Genomic DNA, 22,189 nt, shown 5'->3' with positions numbered 1-22,189 from the left:
GCCACCCCCACTCATAGCGGACCTGGTGCCCATCACTACTGCGAACCCCAGCCATAGGGGACCTGTTGCCCATCACTACTGCCACCCCCACTCATAGGCCTTATGTTGCCCCTCACCCTTGCTACCCCCCCATAGAGGACCTGTTGCCCATCACTACTGCCACCCCCACTCATAGGGGACCTGGTGCCCATCACTACTGCCACCCCCAGCCATAGGGGACCTGTTGCCCATCACTACTGCCACCCCCACTCATAGGAGACATGTTGCCCATCACTACTGCCACCCCAACTCATAGGGGACCTGGTGCCCATCACTACTGCCACACCCAGTCATAGGGGACCTGTTGCCCATCACTACTGCCACCCCCACCCATAGGGGAGCTGTTGCCCATCACTACTGCCACCCCCACTCATAGGGGACCTGTTGCCCATCACTACTGCCACCCCCAGCCATAGGGGACCTGTTGTCCATCACTACTGCCACCCTCACTCATAGGGCTTATGTTGCCCATCACCCCTGCCACCCCCACTCATAACATCATGACAACAGTGTGTAGTCTGTGACAAATGCCCACAACAGTGATTATGACTTCGAACATACAATGTAACTAACAGCACATGTGTGACCAACAAATGAGTGTGGCCTACACAAGGCAAGCATCACCATAGCACTGTGTCAATGTAAAAAGAACACCCCCTCAATGTGTAGAACAAAAGTTATGTGTGGGGTTCCAAACTGCAGCAGATGTTGAGCATTATGGCGATGGGGTCTAAACCCCCCCTCATCACAGTGACCAAAAGGTAAGTGTCATCATGGTAAAAGCTGCAAATAACAAACAGCATGTATGATCACTGCTCCCAACACATTAAACACTTCTGGGGCGAAGTAGTGGTTGTGTCCCATTCCCACAGAGATGTGGTGAGGCTAACAGTGCTGTGAAAACATAACACACTCTCGGCCATGTGCAGACAGGCACCACACATGGGGGCTGACAATGCATACAGTTTACAATGACACAAGAGCGGAAGTGACCATCACAAAGTATACACACATCTCGAAAATAAACACACTAATCAAAACAACCTGTGTAGACTGTAGGTGTCAGCTCACAAACTCACATTCCATGCCAGCAATGGCACCTAACAACCAGGATGCATGTGCACAATGATGTGATATGACTCACAGGGACAGCAGGGAAAATCACAGAAACAGCATCCAGACAATGGCCCACAATAGCAATACCAATGCACTGATGCAGATGCACAATCACAAACAGGCAACCTCACACTGCACATCTGACACAACATGTGTGTGTGTGTGTGTGTGTGTCTCAGTATCCCCAGGCAACTACACAACACATGAGGGAGGTTGAACCACAGTGACACAGATGTGGACACAGTGCCATACAACAGTAAACCATCATTGAGACACCCTTAGTAGGCAATCAGGTATTGTGAGATGAGAGGGAGCACAACAGACACATGTGACCCAAGCTGGAATGAACACAAACTAACACAGCAAGAGACTGACACACAACTGCACTACCCCAGGGACCGGACATTGAGGTGACACAAGCATGCATGACACCTCCACTGTGATGACAAAGGCAGATGTCATACAAACTGGGAAACCCAGACATGTGTTCTGTTCCACAAACGTACATCACACATACACAAACACAAATCACTCAGAATGGCCCCTCATCCATGGACAAACGGGAGCTAGGGGACCATCCATGCAAACATTTACATCAGTCCACCCTCAACACCACACACCCTGAACTGCAACAATGTGCATCTGTGAAGCCAGAATGGACAGATGACATTGCACATGCACCCATGACAAACACAGGAAGGTTGGGAGGAACTAAGGTGCACAGAATCATCACACAAGGACAGTTTACAACCCTGGGGAATAACAGACATACTGCACATTGTGCGGTACATGTCCATGACGTCAAAGCTCACGTAACCTTCAGAATACCTTCCACAGTCCCTGGACAATGCAGAAGCCAAGGAGAACCACAAGGCACACATGCTGACACCTGCCAACATTGCAACCATGAACCCGTCAAGTGGGAGCAGTCACACACACATACACATATCTCAATCACTGAAAGGTACCACCTGGGGACAACTACATGATTTTGCAAATAAACAAGTGCCTTGGTGAACCGTGACTGTGTCCCATCTGTGTCTGACAACATCATCACCACTCAGAACTGACAAATCCCAATAATTATACACCAATTAACAGTAGTGTGTCATGCACCCACACATCTGGTAGCCCATGGCAAAGTAGTGGGATGAACCCAGTACCACTCAGCAAGCATCAACAACAGGAACATATCATGGGAACACTGCCTGTGTATGAACAAGGATGTGGACACACAAACATGCTCATACAACACATACCATGGGCCCAGGCTATGTCACGGGACAACAAACTTACTTGTGGGGACCCGACTCCTGTGGAAGCCCAGCTGTGCCAAACATATTCACAGCACGTCTCACTCATGTCAGTAGAACACTTGGTCAGTCAGCCATCAGTTACCACACAATAAAGGCTCTGGTCACAACAGCCTGGGTACGTGAGTCTCCCCTAAGTCATCTGCACATACTCAAAACATATGTCTAGCAAGTTGCACAGAGGACCCAGTTTCTCCTATACCAATGATGCCCACACCTGTAGGTCCAGTGGTGATGCGCACAAAGTCTGTGAAATTGACAAATTGGACAATGTGCAGCACATCATATGTGCATGGGTGCAAGCCATAGATGGGACCATGCAAATGAAATGTTCACAGAGATGTCCACAAATAGTTGATCATGACACACCCAGGTAGCTGCAAAGGATGACATGGATACCCACCAGAATAGGATACATATCTCATGGACCACATGGAGTACCTCACAGCAACACATCAGTATTCAACATTGGAAACCAAGCATTACAGGTGCAAGGGCATGTTAAACATCATCAACATAATGTACAGCTAAATCAAGTTCAGAAGGATAAAGAAAAAAGCTTTATTCAGCATATTAAAAGTTAAACGTCCGTTCAAACAAAAGGTCAATGGCCAGTCCTTGTCCAAATGCCAAGGAGTGAACTAGAGTGACAACTGTCACACCTTGCTTGCCTGCACTGCCAAGGACCGGGGTCATCCCCTCGGAGGGGCATACATGGGGGCAGGCCAGGCACCGCAGGGACAGGATCAGGGCGCAGCAGAAGGAGGCAGTGAAGAGGTGGTGGATGCAGGCGAGACACTTGCAATTGAGGTGGAGCTGACTGAAGTGGTGGGTGCAGTCACAAATGTGGGGCACAAGTCAGATGGGGTGGGTGCCGGCACAACTCCAGTGGGCAGGTCAGATGGAGTGGATTGGGTCCCCACTGCAGTGCCCAAGTCAGACGGGGTGGTCATGGACTCCTCTGCAGTGCCTACATCCATGGGAGCGGAATGGGGGCAGGTGAGGTCGGCAGGACAGGGGAGGGACACGGGCCCCACATTAGTGGCACTAACCGTCTCACCAGGTGTGGAGGAGCAAGTGGTAGGGGGGAGGGCCTTAGCATTTTGGGGATGGTGTATCTTTGGGTGGGGGAACCCAGGACAGGGAGTGGCGGGTGAACCTCTGGAGTGGTGGCCTGGGGGATGGAGGACTGAGACTTTTCCTTGGAGCTGCGTGGTGGTGGGGGTCTTGCTCTTCCGGCTCCGGGAGGACATGCGGGTGGAGGTCTCAGTCTGACTGTGCCTGGGGGAGGGTGTCCGGGTGTGAGGGGCACTCCCCTCTGTGTGTGGGGACTTCCTCTTCCCCTTGTAATCAGGATATGCTGGGTCGGTGGTGAAGAGGTCAAGGTCACAGAGGAAGAGCTTCTGTGGAGATGGGGTTGCAGGTGAGGCAAGGGAAGGGGGCTGGGAGGAAGAGGTCTCGGAGGACTGCGGAGTGGTTGTGGATGACTGTGTGTGTGTCTGCAAATCAGCCCCTGTGAGTGTGGTATCACTCCCCTGCGCCTGCTTGTGTGCACGTCTTGACCTTGGTTTGGGTGTTTGTGTGCTTGGGACAGGTAGGCTGCTAGGAATCGTGGGTGGTGCAGGGGTAGGAGGGGTGCGAGACTGTTGGAGGAGGGACACTGCTCTGATCAGGGAGAAGGCCATGCACTGATTGGTCCTCTGTAGGGCAGACATGCCCGATGGAATGCTCTCCATGAACGACACCAGTTGTGTCAACAGACTTGTGTGTGCATGGAGAACCTTCAGCATTGACGTCTGCCCTACATGGATCTGTCTAAGTAAGTCTACAGACTCCTCACTCAGGGCAGCAGAGGACACAGGGGCAGGGGGTGCAGAGCCTGGCACAAAGGAGACATGCTCACGAACACGCAAGCCTACAGGGATAGGAGCCGATGGGACGGTGGTGGTGGCGGTGGTGGGGACAGCATCACTAGCTGGGGTTTGGTAGCTGCTGACACCCGCCTCCACAAGGGAGTCATCCTCAGAGCTGCTGTGGCCCTCAGCTGGGGGTGATGGTGCTGACGACTCCTCTGTGTGGCTCCAATCGCACACCTCATTTGGACATGCAAGTGAACATTTAGGAGTATGTCACTATACACACAGCACATCTCTTGCTACTGACTCAGTATAGGTGTCCGGATGAAGGGATGGGCAGAGACTCATTTCACATGCTTGTGATGCATGCCAGCAACACACACTATGATGTTCTCATGTCCTGATGGGCAATGCCAAAATGGGATGCATGGTGCACACTTGAACACAATGCAGGATCACTCATAGCAAGTTAAATGCCTTGGCACTGGCATGCCTGGAAAGTCAGTCAACACTGTCTCCTGTCACAGGGGCAGGGCATCCAGACAACAACAATATGCACTGACTCACAATCCTAGCTCAGGGGTAAAGATAACTCTGCAGATGACCGGCGCACTTGCCCATCCTCTGCAAACATATACAGGACCCAGAAGACCCCACATCACGCAAATCAGACATATGAGTCTCTGCAAACACAACTCCATGTACATTAACACATCACAGTCTGCCATGCATGTAACCCAGCTGCATGAAGGACACAGTTGCATACAACATTGCGTGCTGTCAGATGCTCACACACCTATATGTCACACAGGTCTTGTCTCTCACAGTCACATCTCAGATGTCCTGCTGACCCTCTGAATCATGGACACCCCAGTTGTACGTAACAGCAAGCCACACCCTAATGACACAGAGGCAAACACCTGAGGGCACATGTCACTAAGCACAACCTGTAATTTCATACACAGGAGTGGGATTACAGAGTGTTTCTAAATGCCCTTGAGGAGGCATGACTGGCCAGGTCTACATGACAAAGTGTTTGGCCCTGGACAGTAGTCAGGTGGCTAAGCAAGTGTGATATTCTTGATATACATACTCCTGAGGTCCCAAAATTGGAGTCCCCTGCTGCATGGGTTTGTTTGGAATACCCCAGCCACATGTGGCAAGTAGGACCAGCAATTGGAACACATCTCAAGGGGACACACAGATCACATGTCAGATCTCAGGCATTGGGCAAACAATTGACCCACCCATGAAACACACAACAGAGTCACGGGGACAGATGCTGTCCGGTAGCTGAAGCATAGCTGACTGCAGGGACACAGTGCCCTAGTGACACAAGCAACATATTGTAGGGGCCACACCTGTGGAACAGATGAGGAGGGTGCATCACACAATTGAGGGACCTGAGTATTGGACTACAAGACCTACGTAATGTGAAAGTGTGACCAGGCCAAAAGACTGCAATTAGCATGTCAGACATAGTACACATATTAGGCATGGACTTAACCCCTTCCTGCTGCTGTCTGGCCTTCAGCTGCCTATCCAGGTCCGGGAAGACCACCGCCAGTATCCAGAGCATGTGGGGGTTCAGGGTCCGGTGTCCACCCCTCCTGAGTGGAGGTGACAGCTTCAGCTGGATTCTAGCTATCCTCCGGGTCCAGCCTTGAAGGTCCTGCCACCTCTTCTGGCAGTTGCGGATCCGGTGCTTGTAGACACCCACCGAACGAACAGCCCGGGCGATGGTCAGCCATATCTCCTGCTTCTGGTGGGCATCAACCTGTGAGGATGACAAAGTTAAAAGAACATTAACACACATGCCCCAGATTTGTGCTGCACACATTTGGATATACATGTCATCATCACCAAGGGAAATGAGTTACACAGGTAGTGCAACCATGGGGAAGGACACATCACCTGCATGTCTGACATGTTAAGAATGCCTGGATAGTTTAAGCGTGCACTAATGCACTTTAGCAGCAGGACACCTGTTCATTACATGTACCTACACACTTTGGGGGATGAAAGTAGTCGGTGAGAATGCTTGCCACTGGTGTACACACTGCTAGTAATGCTAATCAGACAACATGCATAATTAGGAAGGCAGTGGACTGCACACTCACCTGCTCCCCTGGTTTCCCATACAGCTTGCTGTACTGTGGAAGGAGCCCGTCCAGCAGGGCCTGGTTCTCCTCCTCAGTGAAGGCTGAGGCCCTCGCCAGAGTACGTGCCATAGCAGGAGCCAGAGGATGCAGAGACAGCAGCAGTGGTAGCAGGGATGTGGTCCAGTAGCATGTAGTGCAGGCAAGTGAGCTCCCTGGGGGCCAGCCAGCTTTATATCTGTGCTGCAGCGGCAGAATCTGTCCCATGTGTCCAAAGTGATAGGTCCAACACGGTTGCATTCTATGAATCTGGCCAGTCCATTTAAATGTATGACTCGTTCATGCCTTCCGCATCGTTCAAATCTTCACCTTCATGAAACACTTGAAATTGCAACATTGTTGTAGGCATCCAACTGAATTTCAAGTGCACAACTCGTACAAGTTTTAAATCCGCATCCGTCTCCATGACAGTCCGGAGCCAATGGGTGCGCCCGGCTCGGTCAACTGACTGTACAACACGTATTTTGAAAATATACATGCACCCGTCTCCATACGATTGAATGGCCAAGGCGTACGCCTGTCTCGAACCATGCCTGCCCGACGCGTATGCATGATAGTCACCTGCGTCGGACCTCATTACATTCAATGCCAAAGCGTACGCACGGCTCAGTCATGAACCATGCAATGCGCACGAATTGTCACCCGCGTCGGACCTTATTGCATTCAATGTCAAAACTTACACACGGCTCGGTCATGAACCGTGCAATAAGTACGCATTGTCACCCGCGTCGGACCTCATTGCATTCAATGACAAAGCGTACGCATGGCTCGGTCATGAACCGTGCAATGCGTACGCATTGTCACCCGTGTCGGACCTCATTGCATTCAATGCCAAAGCGTACGCACAGCTCGCTCATGAACCGTGCAATGCGTACGCATTGTCACACGCATTGGGCCTCATTGCATTCAATGACCAAGCATACGCACGGCTCGGTCATGAACCGTGCAATGTGTATGCATTGTCACACGCGTCGGACCTCATTGCATTCAATGCCAAAGCGCACGCACGCTCGGTCATGAACCGTGCAATGCATACGTATTGTCACCCGCGTCGGGCCTCATTGCATTCAATGTTAGAGCGTATGCACGGTTTGGTCATGAACCGTGCAATGCGTACACACTGTCACACACGTAGGACCTCATTGGTGTGACTATTCTACGGATTCAACACACAATTACGAGCCAGGGACACCTGTGCACACCTACTACACTACAGTATTGGCCACACAGTGTCCCATGGCATGTAAGGCTGAATTCCCTGGGTGTTTGGGGGGCCACATTTGGTTTGTTGGGTGGCACTTTTGTGCAGCCACTCCCAGGCTGTGCACATGTACATGGGGGCAGAATCCTTTGTATGTCGTGCACATTACCACTGTGATGTGCAATTGTACAGTAATGGGCATGAATCACGGACACAGTTTCATGTTGGATATGTTTGGGGCATGTCACATACACCCTGAGTCCAGGGGGCGATGGCATGTACATCACAGTGAGACCTGTAGCCACAATACTGATGTGCACCCACAGTCTGTGTGCATGTTGTGTCTCAGATGTGTCTGATCAAATGTGCCCAATGGGTCACAGTCTCCACATCCATGTGGTATGTGCATCAACCTTGATGGTATGTGTGTGTCTAAGAGACGTACATGTAGGGCCTGCAGCAACAACAGTGGCCACTACCTGTGGGACTTACGCTTGCCTTGTGGTGTGTACGTGATACACTATGTCCATGCCAGTGTCGATGTGGCAATACAGGGACCCTGTGTTTCTGCTTGACAAAGATCTGTGAAGCCTGGGAGACATCAGGCCTCACTTGTCACTGTTGTGTGTGTTTGGAACGTCACAGCAGTACATAGGTTGGGTGACACAGCCAGATGATTGGCCATTGCACTACATGGGACTCATGTGGACATGTGGAATTGAGATGTGAGGTGATGGTCATGTAGGTGACATATGTGTCCATGCCCAACAGCACACACCTCAGTACATTGTGTAATGTCATGATCTATCATGTCATATGGACCCTGGTCATGTACAAAAGGGTGGATGAACTGACAATCTTCCTTTGTCCATCTCTGTACTGCAGGGGACCAGATGTCCATAGACCAGTCCCAGACCTTGCGACAATGCAGGAACGTGACTGCATCAGACGGTACCGCTTCACCAGGCCACTGATTGAGGAGTTGGCGGAGCAGTTGGCGCCACATCTGCTACCTGGCCGGGCATACCCTACAGCACTGACCCCAGAGGTGTAGGTAATGGCAGCCCTGCACTTCTTTGCTACTGGTACCTTCCAGTACACTGTGGCTACTGCTGGTGGTATGTCGCAAACGATGTTTAGTCGGGTGCTATGCGATGTCTTGGAGGGGATGTTGCATTTCCTAGACCTGTACATCAAGTTCCCTAGCCCAGTTGAACTCCCGGAAATTAAGGATGCCTTTTATACACTGGGGAGGATGACGAACGTCATTGGATCTATTGATGGGACACATGTGGCCCTGAGACCACCACAGGCACATGAGCAGGCATACCGGAACAGAAAGCAGTACCACTCCATCAATGCTCTGGTGGTATGTCTTGCTGACATGTCTATCACACATGTGTGTGCACGGTTCCCTGGTTCGGCGCACGATGCCTACATAATGGGGAGTAGTCGCATTGCAACGCTGATGTCACAGACGCCAGCACAGCATGCCTGGCTTGTCGGTGTGTACTGACTGTTTCTCATTGTGTGTGTTTGTCAATGTTGCATTCCGCACTCCTACAAAACTCAGCTACTTGTTCATTTTTGTGTGTGTAGGTGACTCCGGATACCCCAACATGCCGTGGTGGCTGACACTCCTCCGGAACCCTGTGACACCAGCTGAGATGCACTACAATGAGGCACATGGTCGGAGCAGGAGGGTGATTGAGCAGACATTCAGCCTCCTGAAAAGCCGCTTTCCCTGCCTGGACAAGACCAGGGGGGCCCTCCCATATGAGCCTGCAAAGGTGTGCAAAATAATCCTTGTATGCTGCATGCTACACAACATGGCAGTGCGAAAGGAGGTGCCGCTCATCCAGGATGACAATGACGATGACCAACCTCCGGCACCTGTGGAGGATCCCGGCCTGGGCCAAGATGCCAGTGATGATGAGGATGAGGGTGAGGTCCGCTCACAGCTCAACAACTTCTTCACCTGAATGTGAGTTTCCAGGGTTATGTCAATGTATGGAGGTAGCCTGGAATGTGTTGTGGCTGCTCTGTTGCTGCCTGAGTGTGTCTGTGTTCCACTTGACTGGATGCGTGCAGTGATGTGTCCATTCAGGTGGTGTGTACCCCACAATAGGGTAGTACTGCTAACTTGTTTTTGTGTAGGTTTCTTGCGACATGTTTTGTGCATGTGTATTGCATTTCTCTCCTGTTCTGCTGTGCTTTTCACTGTCTTGTGTCTGTCCTTCCCAGGGTACTTTGCCTGTTGTTTGGCCAACACTGACCCCCCAACACCCAGAATCCAACACCAGCGTGGAAGTTGTCAATTCCCATCAACTGATGTACCACACATCCCTGGACTTCAATTCTCCAACACTTTTTGAGCGTGTCCACTGTTACGTAGAATTACCATGCAACTAATGTGGAATAAACATGTTGCTGGTGTGTAATGAACCTGTGCTACTCTTTGTTATCTGCGTTGTCTGTCTTCCAACATCTGACTGACATCTGCTTACCTTACCTGTGGACTTGTTACCACTGACTGGGGTTGGTATTGTGTCTGTGCATGCCAATGTATTTCAGGTCAAAATCATTGTGTGGGATGAGTAACATGGCCATGGTGAGTAAGTGTTGTGGTGCCATAGTGGTGTGTCTCCCTCACATGTGTCACATCACCATGACTCACGTTATGTTAGTCACATTTTTGCAGTATTTGGCATGCACTGTGTTGTGTAGCAGATCGACATCTCCATGACACATGACAAGTTGGAATCACAACAGAGGCAAGTATGGTGTACTGGTGAGTTTATTTTCAAACATGTGTGAGGAAAGTGCACAGGATGGTGGGTGCTGTACATTGGTTTTGGAATCCAAAGTTCACATTAGAGTTGGATGTGCTGGTAGATGAAATGTCCAGAGTAAAGTCCACAGTCATCTGCTACATTGGCCCAACATGAACCCTCCATGTCATGTGGGCGAGTTGTGTGCGATTGGAAAAGGTGAACGGGTTGCGCACAAAGAACATTGTCCAGAACAGGTTTAGAGGCCCTGGGGATATGCTGGGACATCTGCCTCTCACATGTCCTTCTTCGGATGACCCCTCTTCTTCCTGCGGGGGATCCTCAAGTACAGGCCTCTGCGGTGCAGGGGACTCTCCGCCAGAGTCTTCCTCCCTCCCTGTGGCACTGGCAGATGGTATTGCAATAAATGTTGTGGCCACACAGGGAGGTGTGGACAGGTTTGTGTTGATCTGGCGGAGGCATTGGAGTATGTCCCGATGCACCGCAGTAAGGGCATCCCACTTGGCCTCGATGCGGGCATGGTGGGCAGCCTGCTCCTGTTGCATGTCCTTGAGGATCCTCACTACCTAGCCAAATCCTCCGGTGCTATCCTGGTATGCATCTATGATGAATGCCAGGTGGGAGCCATCATGCAGTCCAGACCCCTCTGCAAGGCCTGCCCTCTGCCTCCCACCCCTCCCAGCACCCCTATCCACACGGGCAGGACCAGCGCAGGGACACACAGGTGACACTGGGACCCCTTGGGTGGTGTTGCTGGTGGTGTTTACTGTAGCTTCCGGGGGGTCCTGTGTCCCTGTGCTGTGGGTGTTCAATGGCCTTGGTCTGTCTGTGTTGGCGGGGGTGCAGATGCTGGAGTCTTGGGTGCAGGGGGTGCAGATGTTGATGCTGCTGGTGCTGCATGATGACTCACACCGGAGGGGCCAGGTTGGTTGTCATCATCCGAAGAGGACCGAGACAGAGTCAAAACAGAGAGCTCAGTGTCTGCCAGAGTCTGGGACTGGGAATCCTCTTTATTTGGTGCTGGGTGCCCAACACCACCTGTGTTTGGAAGAGACACACGATGTGAGTTATGTTTCTACATGCATCGATGGTTCACAAACATGACATTTTCTACTTTACGAACAGATGCCTGCCTGTACACTGCTTTTTCCCAGCTTGTCACGGACAGATTATGATAATGTTGTTGCCCATTTCCCAGCATGGCCATGTGCCCCCACAACAGAGCCCAGTGTCAGACATCATGTCAGTCCCTTTCCACTCCCTGTGGGGCGAGTATGGTTCAGTTAGAACTTGCTGTGCCATGTGGGTGGTTGTAGATTGTCTGTGACTGCAACTCCCATCATGCTCCTGGCTACACCCCCCTTCCCAGCATGCCCATACTTCCTTCCTCTTGACTCTGCTTTCTTGTGAGGGGGTGTGACAGCAATGGCAAGATGGCTGACTGTGTAGTCCTGGTGTTTGTTGGTGCCCAGTTCCCAGCATGGCCTTGTGCTCCCCACAACAGAGCCCAGTCTCAGACATCCTGTCAGTCCCTTCCCACTCCCTGTGGGGCGAGTATGGTTCAGTTAGAACTTGCTGGGCCATGTGGGTGGGTATAGAATAGATTGTATGTGACTGCGACTCCCATCATACTCTTGGCTACACCCCCCTTCCCAGCATGCCCATACTTCCTTCTGCTTGACTCTGCTTCCCTGTGAGGGGGTGTGACAGCAATGGCAAGATGGCTGACTGTGAAGTCCTGGTGTTTGTTTGGCTACAAGTCCAAAGAGAGCTCCTGTGCTTCACACAGCAGCACCCAGTATGGTGTATCTTTTGCCGATATTTCACAGAGGTGTGGGTCAATGCATTCTACCCGGTGAGTTGTGTGGAGTTTGTGTTGATGGGTGTGTGTGTCTCCACATGCTGGTAAGTATGGTCAGAGCTGTCAGTCCTCCTTCCCACCCGGCCAGACATCCCACCATGAAACGTGCTTTCATTGTGGGGCGTGCAATTTGTCTTTCAGGATGCCAGTAAGTGGTGTCCTGCTTCTGATTTGTGCACATGCCCTAGCAGGGCCTTGTGCTCCCCACAGCAGGAGCCAGTGTCAGCCATCTTGTCGGTCATTTTCCACTCCCTGTGATGTGGGCATGTTTCAGAGAGGTCTTGATGGGCCAATCAGGAAAGGGAGCATTATCTGTGACTACAGGCCCGATCATGCTTTTGGATACACTCACTTCACCTGCATCCCCACAATTCCTTCCTGTCAGTCAGCTGAACTGTGAGGTAGTGTGTTTGTGGTGGCAAACTGTCTGGCAGTGTCTATTTAGCTTTGTGCCACTGGCTTGCTCCATTTGTTTGTAGGTTGGTGCATGTCATGACACAGTTCCAAGTCACTATGAGATGGCAGGTATTGTGTTTGTCTGACTGGCACACACATCTTGGGATGATTATCTATTGGTTACTGTAGCTTTGCTTGCGGTGCATGGTTTCACTGTCCCCTTGCCACACAATCTTGGGTATGTTGTTTGTGTACTCACCAAGCTCTGGTATGTCTGTTAGCCCTTGGACGCTCTCTGGTGGTAGGATGTCCCGCACCTTCTCCTCCCAGGTTCTGAAGTAGGCTGGTTTGGCAGGAGGGCCACCGCCGGTGCACTGACTCAGGGCGTGATCTTTTTCGATGAGTTTCTAGACTCTCCTGCGCATGTCATACCACCTGTTCTGGATATTGTCCTTTGTGCGCCTTGCTGGTGCTTGAGCATTCACCTTGTCCACAATCCTCACCCACATCTTGGTTTCCTTTGGACCAATGTACCAAACAAATGTGGCTCTACTCTGATGATCTCGTCTACCAGAACTTCTAACTCACTATCTGTGAACTTTGGATTCTTATTTGGGGGCATGGTATGGGTGGTGGTGGTGAGGGATGTGTGTGTGAGGGTGCAAGTGAGGGTGGGTTGGTGTTGGTTTTGCTGGCTGTATGTGTGTGTGATTTTGGATGAGGTGCTGATGGTGCGTGAGTTTTGTGATGGGTGAGTTGGGAGTGTGTCTGTGGTTGCTGTGTAATGGTGTTTGCTGCTGGCTGTGTCTCCTGTTTGCAAGGGTTGATAGTAGTGATTGTAGTCCTTTATATATTTGGAGTTGTGGGTGCGTCTTTGTCCCATTTTTAAAAAAATATTTATTGGCTTTGTCATTGCTTGTTTGGTCCTTTTTTTGTCTTTTTTCCTTTGGGTTTTGTAGGCATGAAGGAGACGTTCATGTGATGGAAACGGACGCTGCTGTTGTCTCGTGTGGGCTTCTCCGCCTTGTTCACGCTGCCTATCTTCTGTGTTTCATACGCATCGGTCGCGATGGTCTCTATTGCTTGTGGGCCCGGTTGTCTGTGCATGTCGGTCGTGCGGCTTGGTCTCCGTGCGAGTCGGTCTGGTTTTACACGCATTGCATCGTACTGCGCGGATCGGACATCGTGGGTACGGGTCGGTCGGGTTCATTCCGGGTTCGTGTCGGTCGGTGAAAATCGCGATGGTTTTCCGGCCGGATCACTATTTTCCCTACGGCTCGGTCGTACGGCTTGTATTCCGTACGTGTCGGTTGTAATACACTCGCGTAGCATCGTACTGCATGGGTCGTACGGCGCTGGTCTGTGTCGGTCGGTATCCGGTCCAGGTCCGTGTCGGTCGGTTTTTTGGCGGTCAGAATATGAATCGGCCCCAAAGTGTTTATTTTAAAACAAAGGGGCATATGTACAAGGGGCTAACACCGCCTTAGCGGCACTTTTCCGATGTTTTTGCGGCGAGATTGTGATTGTCGTATTTACAAGCTGTCGCTAACCTCTATTAGCAGCAGTTTTCAGGCGAAAACGTCCATTCTAAAGTTTGCCACTTCTGTTAGCGATAATGACATGCAAGGGAGGCATTCAAAAAAATGCCGCTAACTGCAGTTAGAGGCAGTTTTTTAAGCCCAGGAACTAGCTGGTCTTAAAAATGGAGATAACACGTGGGGCCTCTTTCCAGCAGGTTTTGGTGCTGGACAGCACTGCAAGCAATGTTGCAGCGCTGCCCTGTGACAATACTACAGGGCAGGAATGCGCACCAATAAGATAGTGCGCATTCCTGGGCCTCAGTCATGAAAAGTGTTGCAGTGCTGCAACAGCACAGCGTTGCAACACTTTTCACTATGCCCTTCTTGCGACACCACGGATGTACTGTATTCACTGGACAGCACTCAATGACGCAAGTAATGACAGATACGTCTGGAGCCCTGAAGTATCTGCCTGCGCTAAAGTCACTCCTTGCTGCAGTCGTGTCACAAGCATGACCCAACTCCAGCAATGCATGGGGCCAGCCTATACCTGTGGCACTGCATCACTCTTACGCCTGCCATCGGGCAGGCGTAAGGTACTGACGCAGTGCTGTCCTACAGTTGGCGCAGTGAAATCTGAGGGATTTCACTGGGCCACTCCTATGAGGCCTTGTCGCGTGGGAATGCACACCCTGGGTACATCATACCTGATGCAGGTATGATGTGGCACAGGGCTTCACAAGGTAACGCATATGCCTACATGCGTCGCTTTGCAAATATGGCGCAACGTGGTGCTAGTTTTGCCTGGTCAATTCTTGAGGGGTGCCAGGGTGTCGGTGCAGTTAGAGATCCATCCGTGACGGTTGTGCGCTGTGACATGATTAGTTTTAGGGTAGGTATGAGTTTCGGGTGTCGAAGATGAAATTTTGGGTGTCTTATGCGGTAAAATTTGAACATTGGGGTGTGTTTTGGGGTCAATCATGAAAATTGGGGTGAGCATTTGGGTCAAATATGATTTTAAGGGTGTGTTTTGGTGGCCCAAAGATGAATTTTAGGGTTAAGGGTTTGCCTTGGGCTGCAAGGGTTAGTTTTAGGGATGCACTCGCTGAAGTGGGAATAGTAATGTTTACATCTCCGCAATCCAACACCGTCCCTTCTGTTGCAATATGCTTAGTATTAGTAGGTATTGTAATAGAATGCGATGTAATGGTATGCGTCGTAACTCCATATATACTTTTGGCACACCAGTGGTACGCCGGCTGGGCATGGCCGCACAGCAGCCACCATTGAGAAGCGCTGTGGGGCGGACTGGACAGCTGGGAGGTGAGAAACGCCGGAAAGGACATTGGTTGGGGCAAGGATGTGAGGGTGTGTGTGTGAGCGGGTGTTGTAAACATTTAAATGAGAGAAATCTTACCTTGAGGCTGGGTCCCGTGTCTTCGTTGCTCCTGCTCTCCTGAGTCTACTTGCAGGAACAGGAAGTAGGCAGGCAGGCTCCCTCCCCTAAGCCGATCACAACGCTGCAATGCGGTGTTGGGATTGGGCATTGGCCCCAGAGCGAGGCGTTCAGCCATAGGCTGGAGGGGTGGTTATGTTCTCCATGCAGGCTGTAAAGCAGCCTGCATTGGGAACAGGACAGTACGCATGACTGCTTTGGGCGGCCTGAGTGGGCTAACCAAACAGTCACTGCGCCCTTGGGTGGGCATGCCACTCCGTCCCTGCCCTGCTCCATGAGTGGAGCAGCCCTACCCACCCTTCCGCCCACAGAGGAAACATGGAACGATTACATCAGGAAGTTATCATCATGTGATGATTGTTCCTCTTGCACTGCTTGAAAGCAGTAGGGTGACGCTCTTTCGCCATAGCGGATGAGCCGCCACTGGGGGTGCTTCATCTACACGTGCTAGGCCTGAGCGACTCAACTCCCGGGCCTCCTCTGCTACGCGTCCTACCTTCTCCTCAACTGAACATTGACACCGTGGCGCAATCCGCTGCACTCTCTCCAAATCTGCGACTCAGCCAGCAGGAGCCACAGCCAGGTGGGATTTCACAAGCCAGGGTAAAGCAGTCGCCGCCGAGTCGGCTGATGAGCCTTCCGATGCGGTTGATGCAGCAGGGCCCCCTTAGGCATGAAGTTGCAGCACTCCCGCCACACAAGTTCAGCGCAGCTCAGGGGCCTCACCCTCCACAGCGTCCGGCTAGCGCAACATCATCCAGCCTGTGATGCAGAGAGGCGCCACCCACCATTGGTAATCCCCTACGTGCACCCCGGTGTAGTGGTGGATCGTAGCATGCGATGCAGACCTCCCTACATTGGTGCACAGGAGCGCCTCTCCCATTCACATCACCAAAGGGTGCAAGGCGATTGTCTCACACAGGTCTGCAACGTGTCTCCATGCGACCGGCCAGACTTCACCACCAGGTACTGGTGATCGCCACACATCAATGTCTACCACCACGGCTCATCGACTCCACAGCTCCTCTGCATCCCACTCCAAGCTCCAGGCGCAGGTCCACAGATGCATCCAGGCACAGGTCCAGCGAGGCATCCAGGCTCCAGGCGCAGGTCCAGCAAGGCATCCAGGCTTTCATCTTGCTCATCCTGGATGTTGGGTGGCTTGAGGGGATTGTTGTTGTGTGCTGCACTTGGCCCTGGCTGCTCCATTCTGCCTTTAATTTTTGTTGTTGTTGCCTATTTTCTATTGGCGGTCGATGATAGGCTGTTTTTTCTAGTAGAGGCGAAAAAACTGACGTTGGGCTGACTAACATGCGTTTTTTGGCCGCTAATGGGCCTTTCGTTGGTTTTCGCCTGCTAACGCTGGAATTCCTATCACCATCACGCTAATGTTAGCGGCAGTTTACACCGCTGATCCCTGAAGCTCTTGCAATGTAGCGACGTCTTGTACATACGTCACTAACAAGGCGATAGTTTTCAGTGGTACACAGCATTAAGAAAACTGCCGCTAACTAGTGTTAGAGGTAATTTTTGCCAGTCTTTGTACATATGGCCCAAAGTTCCTAATGGTTTCCCTATCCACAGCCTTCTAATTCACCTTCATGGCTTCTTGCGGAACAAAGTTTGATTTTGCCATTTCCTTTAACTGTTCTTATCACTATGACTAATTAATCTGCCTTGTTTAAAAGATCTGCAATATTAAAATTTACTAAATTCATATTTCATGATTTGGACATGATTTTTCAATCTTCGATTTCACATACCTTAAATCTATCGTTATGGTATAATCCTTTCATAAAGCTAGCTAAACATCCTAAATGTTGTCAATATTGGTTCAAGGCTGGTATTTATTATTTAAAAAATATTTATCATAATAAAGCTTCTCTGACTTTTGATGAACTACAACAAAAATGTTCCTTGTTACCATCAGATATTTCTAAATATAAGCTCTTATGGATTTCAATCTTTGATTCATTTGCAAACTATTTTCCTCTAAAGGTTACTTCACATATAGAAATGTTCATTCACACAATTGCTTCATCATCACCTACAGTTTCTTTACTTTACCAAAAATGTATTAATTCAGAAGGGAAGAATATTAACATTTTCACATCATTTTGGAGCAATTAATTAAATGTATCAATACCTTAGGACACATGGAAGAAAATGTGGATGAATAGTATATCCAGGTGGTTATCTGTCTCTCTCTATCAAACAAATTATGTTATACTATTTATTGTTTGTGGTCACCTTTAAGATTTTTAATGTCAAACTTTTAGATTCTCCTAACTGTTGGAATTGTAATATGATTGTAGGCCCTTTACTATGTCAAAAAAAGAGGGAGGGGGACCAGGAGCTATTTAATGGTCCAGTGCCCGTGCTCCAAAACTAACCAGGAAGTCAACACAAGGGGGGGGGGCACTGTTCCAGGGCGAGTGATGCTAAAAGTCAAGCACTCGCTGAAAGAGAAGAAAAAAAGGGGGAAAGAAAGGAAGGAATCGGGTGACGTCCTAGGTCTGAGACTCAGTGGAGATATAACTCTTGTCTCTTGTTGCCCTCACACACCCCGAAGGATGTCATGCTTCATCATTGGGTAGTTGCTCCTCGTCGGTTCGGCGGTGCAATGCCCTAAGGGTCACTTTAGCGGAGATCTTTTTAGAGAACTGCCGTTGGGTGCATGTGGGTGTGAGGATAGAATCCTAAGTGAAGGGTGATAACGTGCGTGCAATGAGGTTAAAACTGCCTAAGTGTTACCATGAGAAATTTTAATGAAGAGGTACCCTTGGCAGAATAAAAAACCCGTAGGTTGGGGGTTGGGGTGGGCAATGGGTGTTGCAGTGGGCGTTCCTCCGCAATACCCATTGATTTTGACGCTGCCCCATATATGGTGTAAATATGGGGCAGCGCCAAAATTAAGCCCAGGGAAAACCTGGTCTTACAGGGGTAGATTTACAACTTCTGGCGCATCTCTACAATTCAGCAGGGATGTGCCAGAACAGATGCCTCACGTAATCCCCCCCTTGCGCCACCACAGATGCGTCGCATTTACAATGCGGCGCACCATGGTGCAAGGAGGGGAAGATGCGTGACGCATCTTGTGGCGTACGGGCGGCGCATTGCTGAAGTCGCGTCGCAAGTGTGACGCAATGCACAGGGGTTGCCCATACTTAACGTGGTGCGTCACTCCTTACACCTGCTGCAAGCAGGCGTAAGGATTTGACGCAGCAGCGTAGTAAAACTGACTCAGTGAAATCTTGTAGATTTCACTGCGTCAGTTTTACGGGGCTTTCCTGCGAGGGAACGCCCACCCTGCGACAGAACGCCCACATGACACCTGACGCAGGTTTCATGTGGTGTAGGGCTTTACAACGTGACGCATCTGCCTAGATGTGTCACGTTGTAAATAAGTCGCAACGTGGCGCATGGTTTATGCTGCCGCAGCATCACAAAAGTGACACAACGGTGGCGTAAAAGTGTCGCAAGGGGCTTGAAAATCTGCCCCACAATGTCTAAACGAGGAGAAATGCTTTATTTCTCCACGTTTTTGCTGGTTTTATGTGTGCTGCATTATGCAGCAAATAATAGAAAGAGCAAAACCCCATGAATGATTGTTTATCTGAAGGACGGCGTCTCTTCCTGGACATAAACAATCATTAAAAAAATGACGAGTTGCAACTTCTATGCTTGCTTCTATGCCAAAAATCAAGAACCCTAAAAAGTAGTACTACGCTACAACATACATAATATTATGTAGTACTGCTTTCAAATCCAATTTCCTAATTTCAAAAAACCGTAATAATAGAGACCTCATAACAGGCTATGGGGTGTTGGTGACATTCACAAACCCCTCAAGCTCATGGTTTATCATCTTGCCACCAAAACAAACTCACTCCCTCACCCTCATTGGTATTGTAGGACCGAAATATACAGTTCCCTGTTACACACGTGCCTCTTACTGATAGATAATTATTATTACAGTGCAGTAGCTAAAGTGAAGTTACACTTTCACAAGGTTTTGCAAAATCCCCTGTGGTTCTAACATTTGGAATCTGTCACCAATTTTAAATAGCCTCATAAGATGTTCATTTTCTTACACGATGAGTTTTCTGCACATTGCGCAGGTATTTCATAGACATACATTTACATTTCTAAAAATTGTTTGCATCAAATTTCATAAAATTCGCATGCTCATTGGTTGTGTTACATAAAGAAGTTGGTACACAACCCACTTAATTAACTCTTTGGAACACTTGAACTTTCTCTAATGATTAACGCACACACAATTGTAAATGGTGTCTAAACAATGTACACTTTAACCAACAAAGTTCATTATTACCTTCAAATGACAATTGCAGCAAAATATATATATATGTACTAATGACTGTAAATGCACCGAACGAAGGGCCATATTAGCAACAAACTGCGATAAATATCGCAGAGCGCGCTTAGCGTGAAATTTTTTATCGGCAGCTATCGCTGGACTATATCGCCACGCTAACGCTGTATTAGCAACAATTAGCGCTATGGCGATAAATATTCCAGTGATAGCGGGAGGGAAGGGCCAACATTGCGACAAAACCAGCAATGTTGCATGGGGAAGGGGGAAAACCTTGCTGATATGACCCTGTGGTCATATCAGCATGATCCACCCCCCATGTTAGGTATGGTTAAGTCAGGGAAATAGCAGGTGTTAAAAAACTGGCGATGGCCCCGGTTAGCGCGACTTTTTACGTCGCTAACCGGGGCCAGGGCCCCCTGCTAATAGGCGATAGGCCTGTTAGCGGCTGTTTACCAGGTCTGTTTGTAGGGAACGCCTACTTTGCATCTCGTTAGCGATAAATATCGCTGACATGCAAAGCGGCACCCAAACCGGTCGCTTTCGTCAGAAAGCTGTCTCTAACTGCTGTTAGCGACAGCTTGCTGATAGGGCGATAGAATTATCGCCGCTTTAGCAGGAAAAGGTCCCGCTAAAGCAGCGATATTGCCCTTGCTAATATACCCCTAAATGCGTATTTGCACCGTTAAGAGCACAAGATTACACTTACAGGCGTTAACTGCTCATGTACACATTGAAGAGACCATCAAATGTCTTCTACACAAGAAAATACAATAGTGTATGAACACCCTCTACTAAAGAAAATGTTTAATGATTCATATTCAGACTGTAACTCTCTGTACTGTTCACTGTGCACAATATAACTCACTATCCGTCATTCTATACAAAGTTTTCAGCTGGTGTTAAGGATAAAATGGTTGAAAATCTCAGCACTTGATACATTGCTCATAGGTATTGAAATAGAAGTAACGTTGTTTTTTGGGAAAGCACATAACATTTTGAGGAAAGCACACAGGTTCCTATATCAAATTAGTAACAAATTCAGAATGCTCATCAGTACACAACGAAACATGATTTTTGCTTTGCTTTTTGAGGGCAAAAAGTAATTGCAAGTAAGGGCACACGAACTGTATACAAACAAGTAAGTCTTCCCCAGTACACAGAGAAACGCTCTTTAAGATTTACTCCCTGCAGAGTGATAGTACTGCATGTATCAGTGCGTCACACCGCGAACACATAAACTTCGCGAGAATCAAAAGAATTAGTCGGTCAGTGCCGTTATATTCTAGCAGAATGTGTAGCGAGCGTGTGTGAGTATGTATGTGTGCCTGCATTTGTGTATGTCCATCAGTCTGTACGTGCGTGTGCACACGTGGGTGTGAGTGACCATGGTTGTATGAGCATTTATGTGTACTCGTTTGTGAGTGTGCATGAGTACGCATGTGTGCACATTGTGCATTGGTACGAGTATACGCCCGTGTGACAGACGGCGTACGTGCGTGCTCGCGTGTTTTTGAGAAATGCTCACCTCCAGGAACGATCAGAAATAGAAGGGCTGCAGAAGCAGCGAGGCTGACTGAAAGACGCATTCTTCCGGACCTCTCTTCTGTCCTCGGGGCGGCAGCCGGCAGGTGCCCTCAGTTATAGCTCAGTGAAGGATGTGGTGCGGGTTCTGGTTAACTCGCGTCGGTGACTTAAAGCATCACGACCGTTTCATGGGGCAGTTTCGTTCTTAGCCTCGCGCCCTGTGGCTTTTCCTCGCACTGATGTGGGCCTGAAGAACGGAAGGTAGGCAGAAATATTGCTCACGGACAGTGCTTAATTTGTAAAATAATAAGTGCCGGTGCCAAAGATTTCTCAGAAGAACGCGGTTAGTGCTATCAAAGGTCGAGATGGTGAATACTAAAGCAGTGTTGTCTTGATTCCACCTCATGCCTCTCTCATTCCACCACCTGAAAGCCCTGCTCCTTTACCTCACTCTTTCACATTCATTTTCTTCCTTTTTCTCCCTTTGTCACTGTCTTCCCGTTTTTCTCTTCCTCCTTCTTTTCCCTTTTTGTATTTTCTCTCTCTTACTTGGGATCAAAGGGGCATATTATCAAGGGCCGGCGATAAATATTGCAAAGCGCGCTTGCATGTTTATC

General features: G+C 49.5%; 1 protein-coding gene across 1 annotated transcript in view; it reads right to left on the bottom strand.

Annotated features, from left to right (window-relative positions):
- The window catches only part of LOC146864198 (granzyme A-like), a 175,566-nt gene extending 153,747 nt beyond the window's left edge, over window positions 1-21,819 (bottom strand). Inside the window, exon 1 of the mRNA XM_085631289.1 lies at window positions 21,574-21,819. Coding sequence (XP_085487415.1) covers window positions 21,574-21,634 — 61 coding nt within the window. The 5' untranslated portion in view covers window positions 21,635-21,819. The remainder of the gene's footprint in view (window positions 1-21,573) is intronic.
- Between the last annotated feature and the right edge of the window lie 370 nt (window positions 21,820-22,189).

This window comes from Triturus cristatus, chromosome 2_1 (genome assembly GCF_964204655.1).
Source record: "Triturus cristatus chromosome 2_1, aTriCri1.1, whole genome shotgun sequence".
Taxonomy (NCBI): Eukaryota; Metazoa; Chordata; class Amphibia; order Caudata; family Salamandridae; genus Triturus; species Triturus cristatus.
This window is presented reverse-complemented; position numbering and strand designations above follow the sequence as displayed.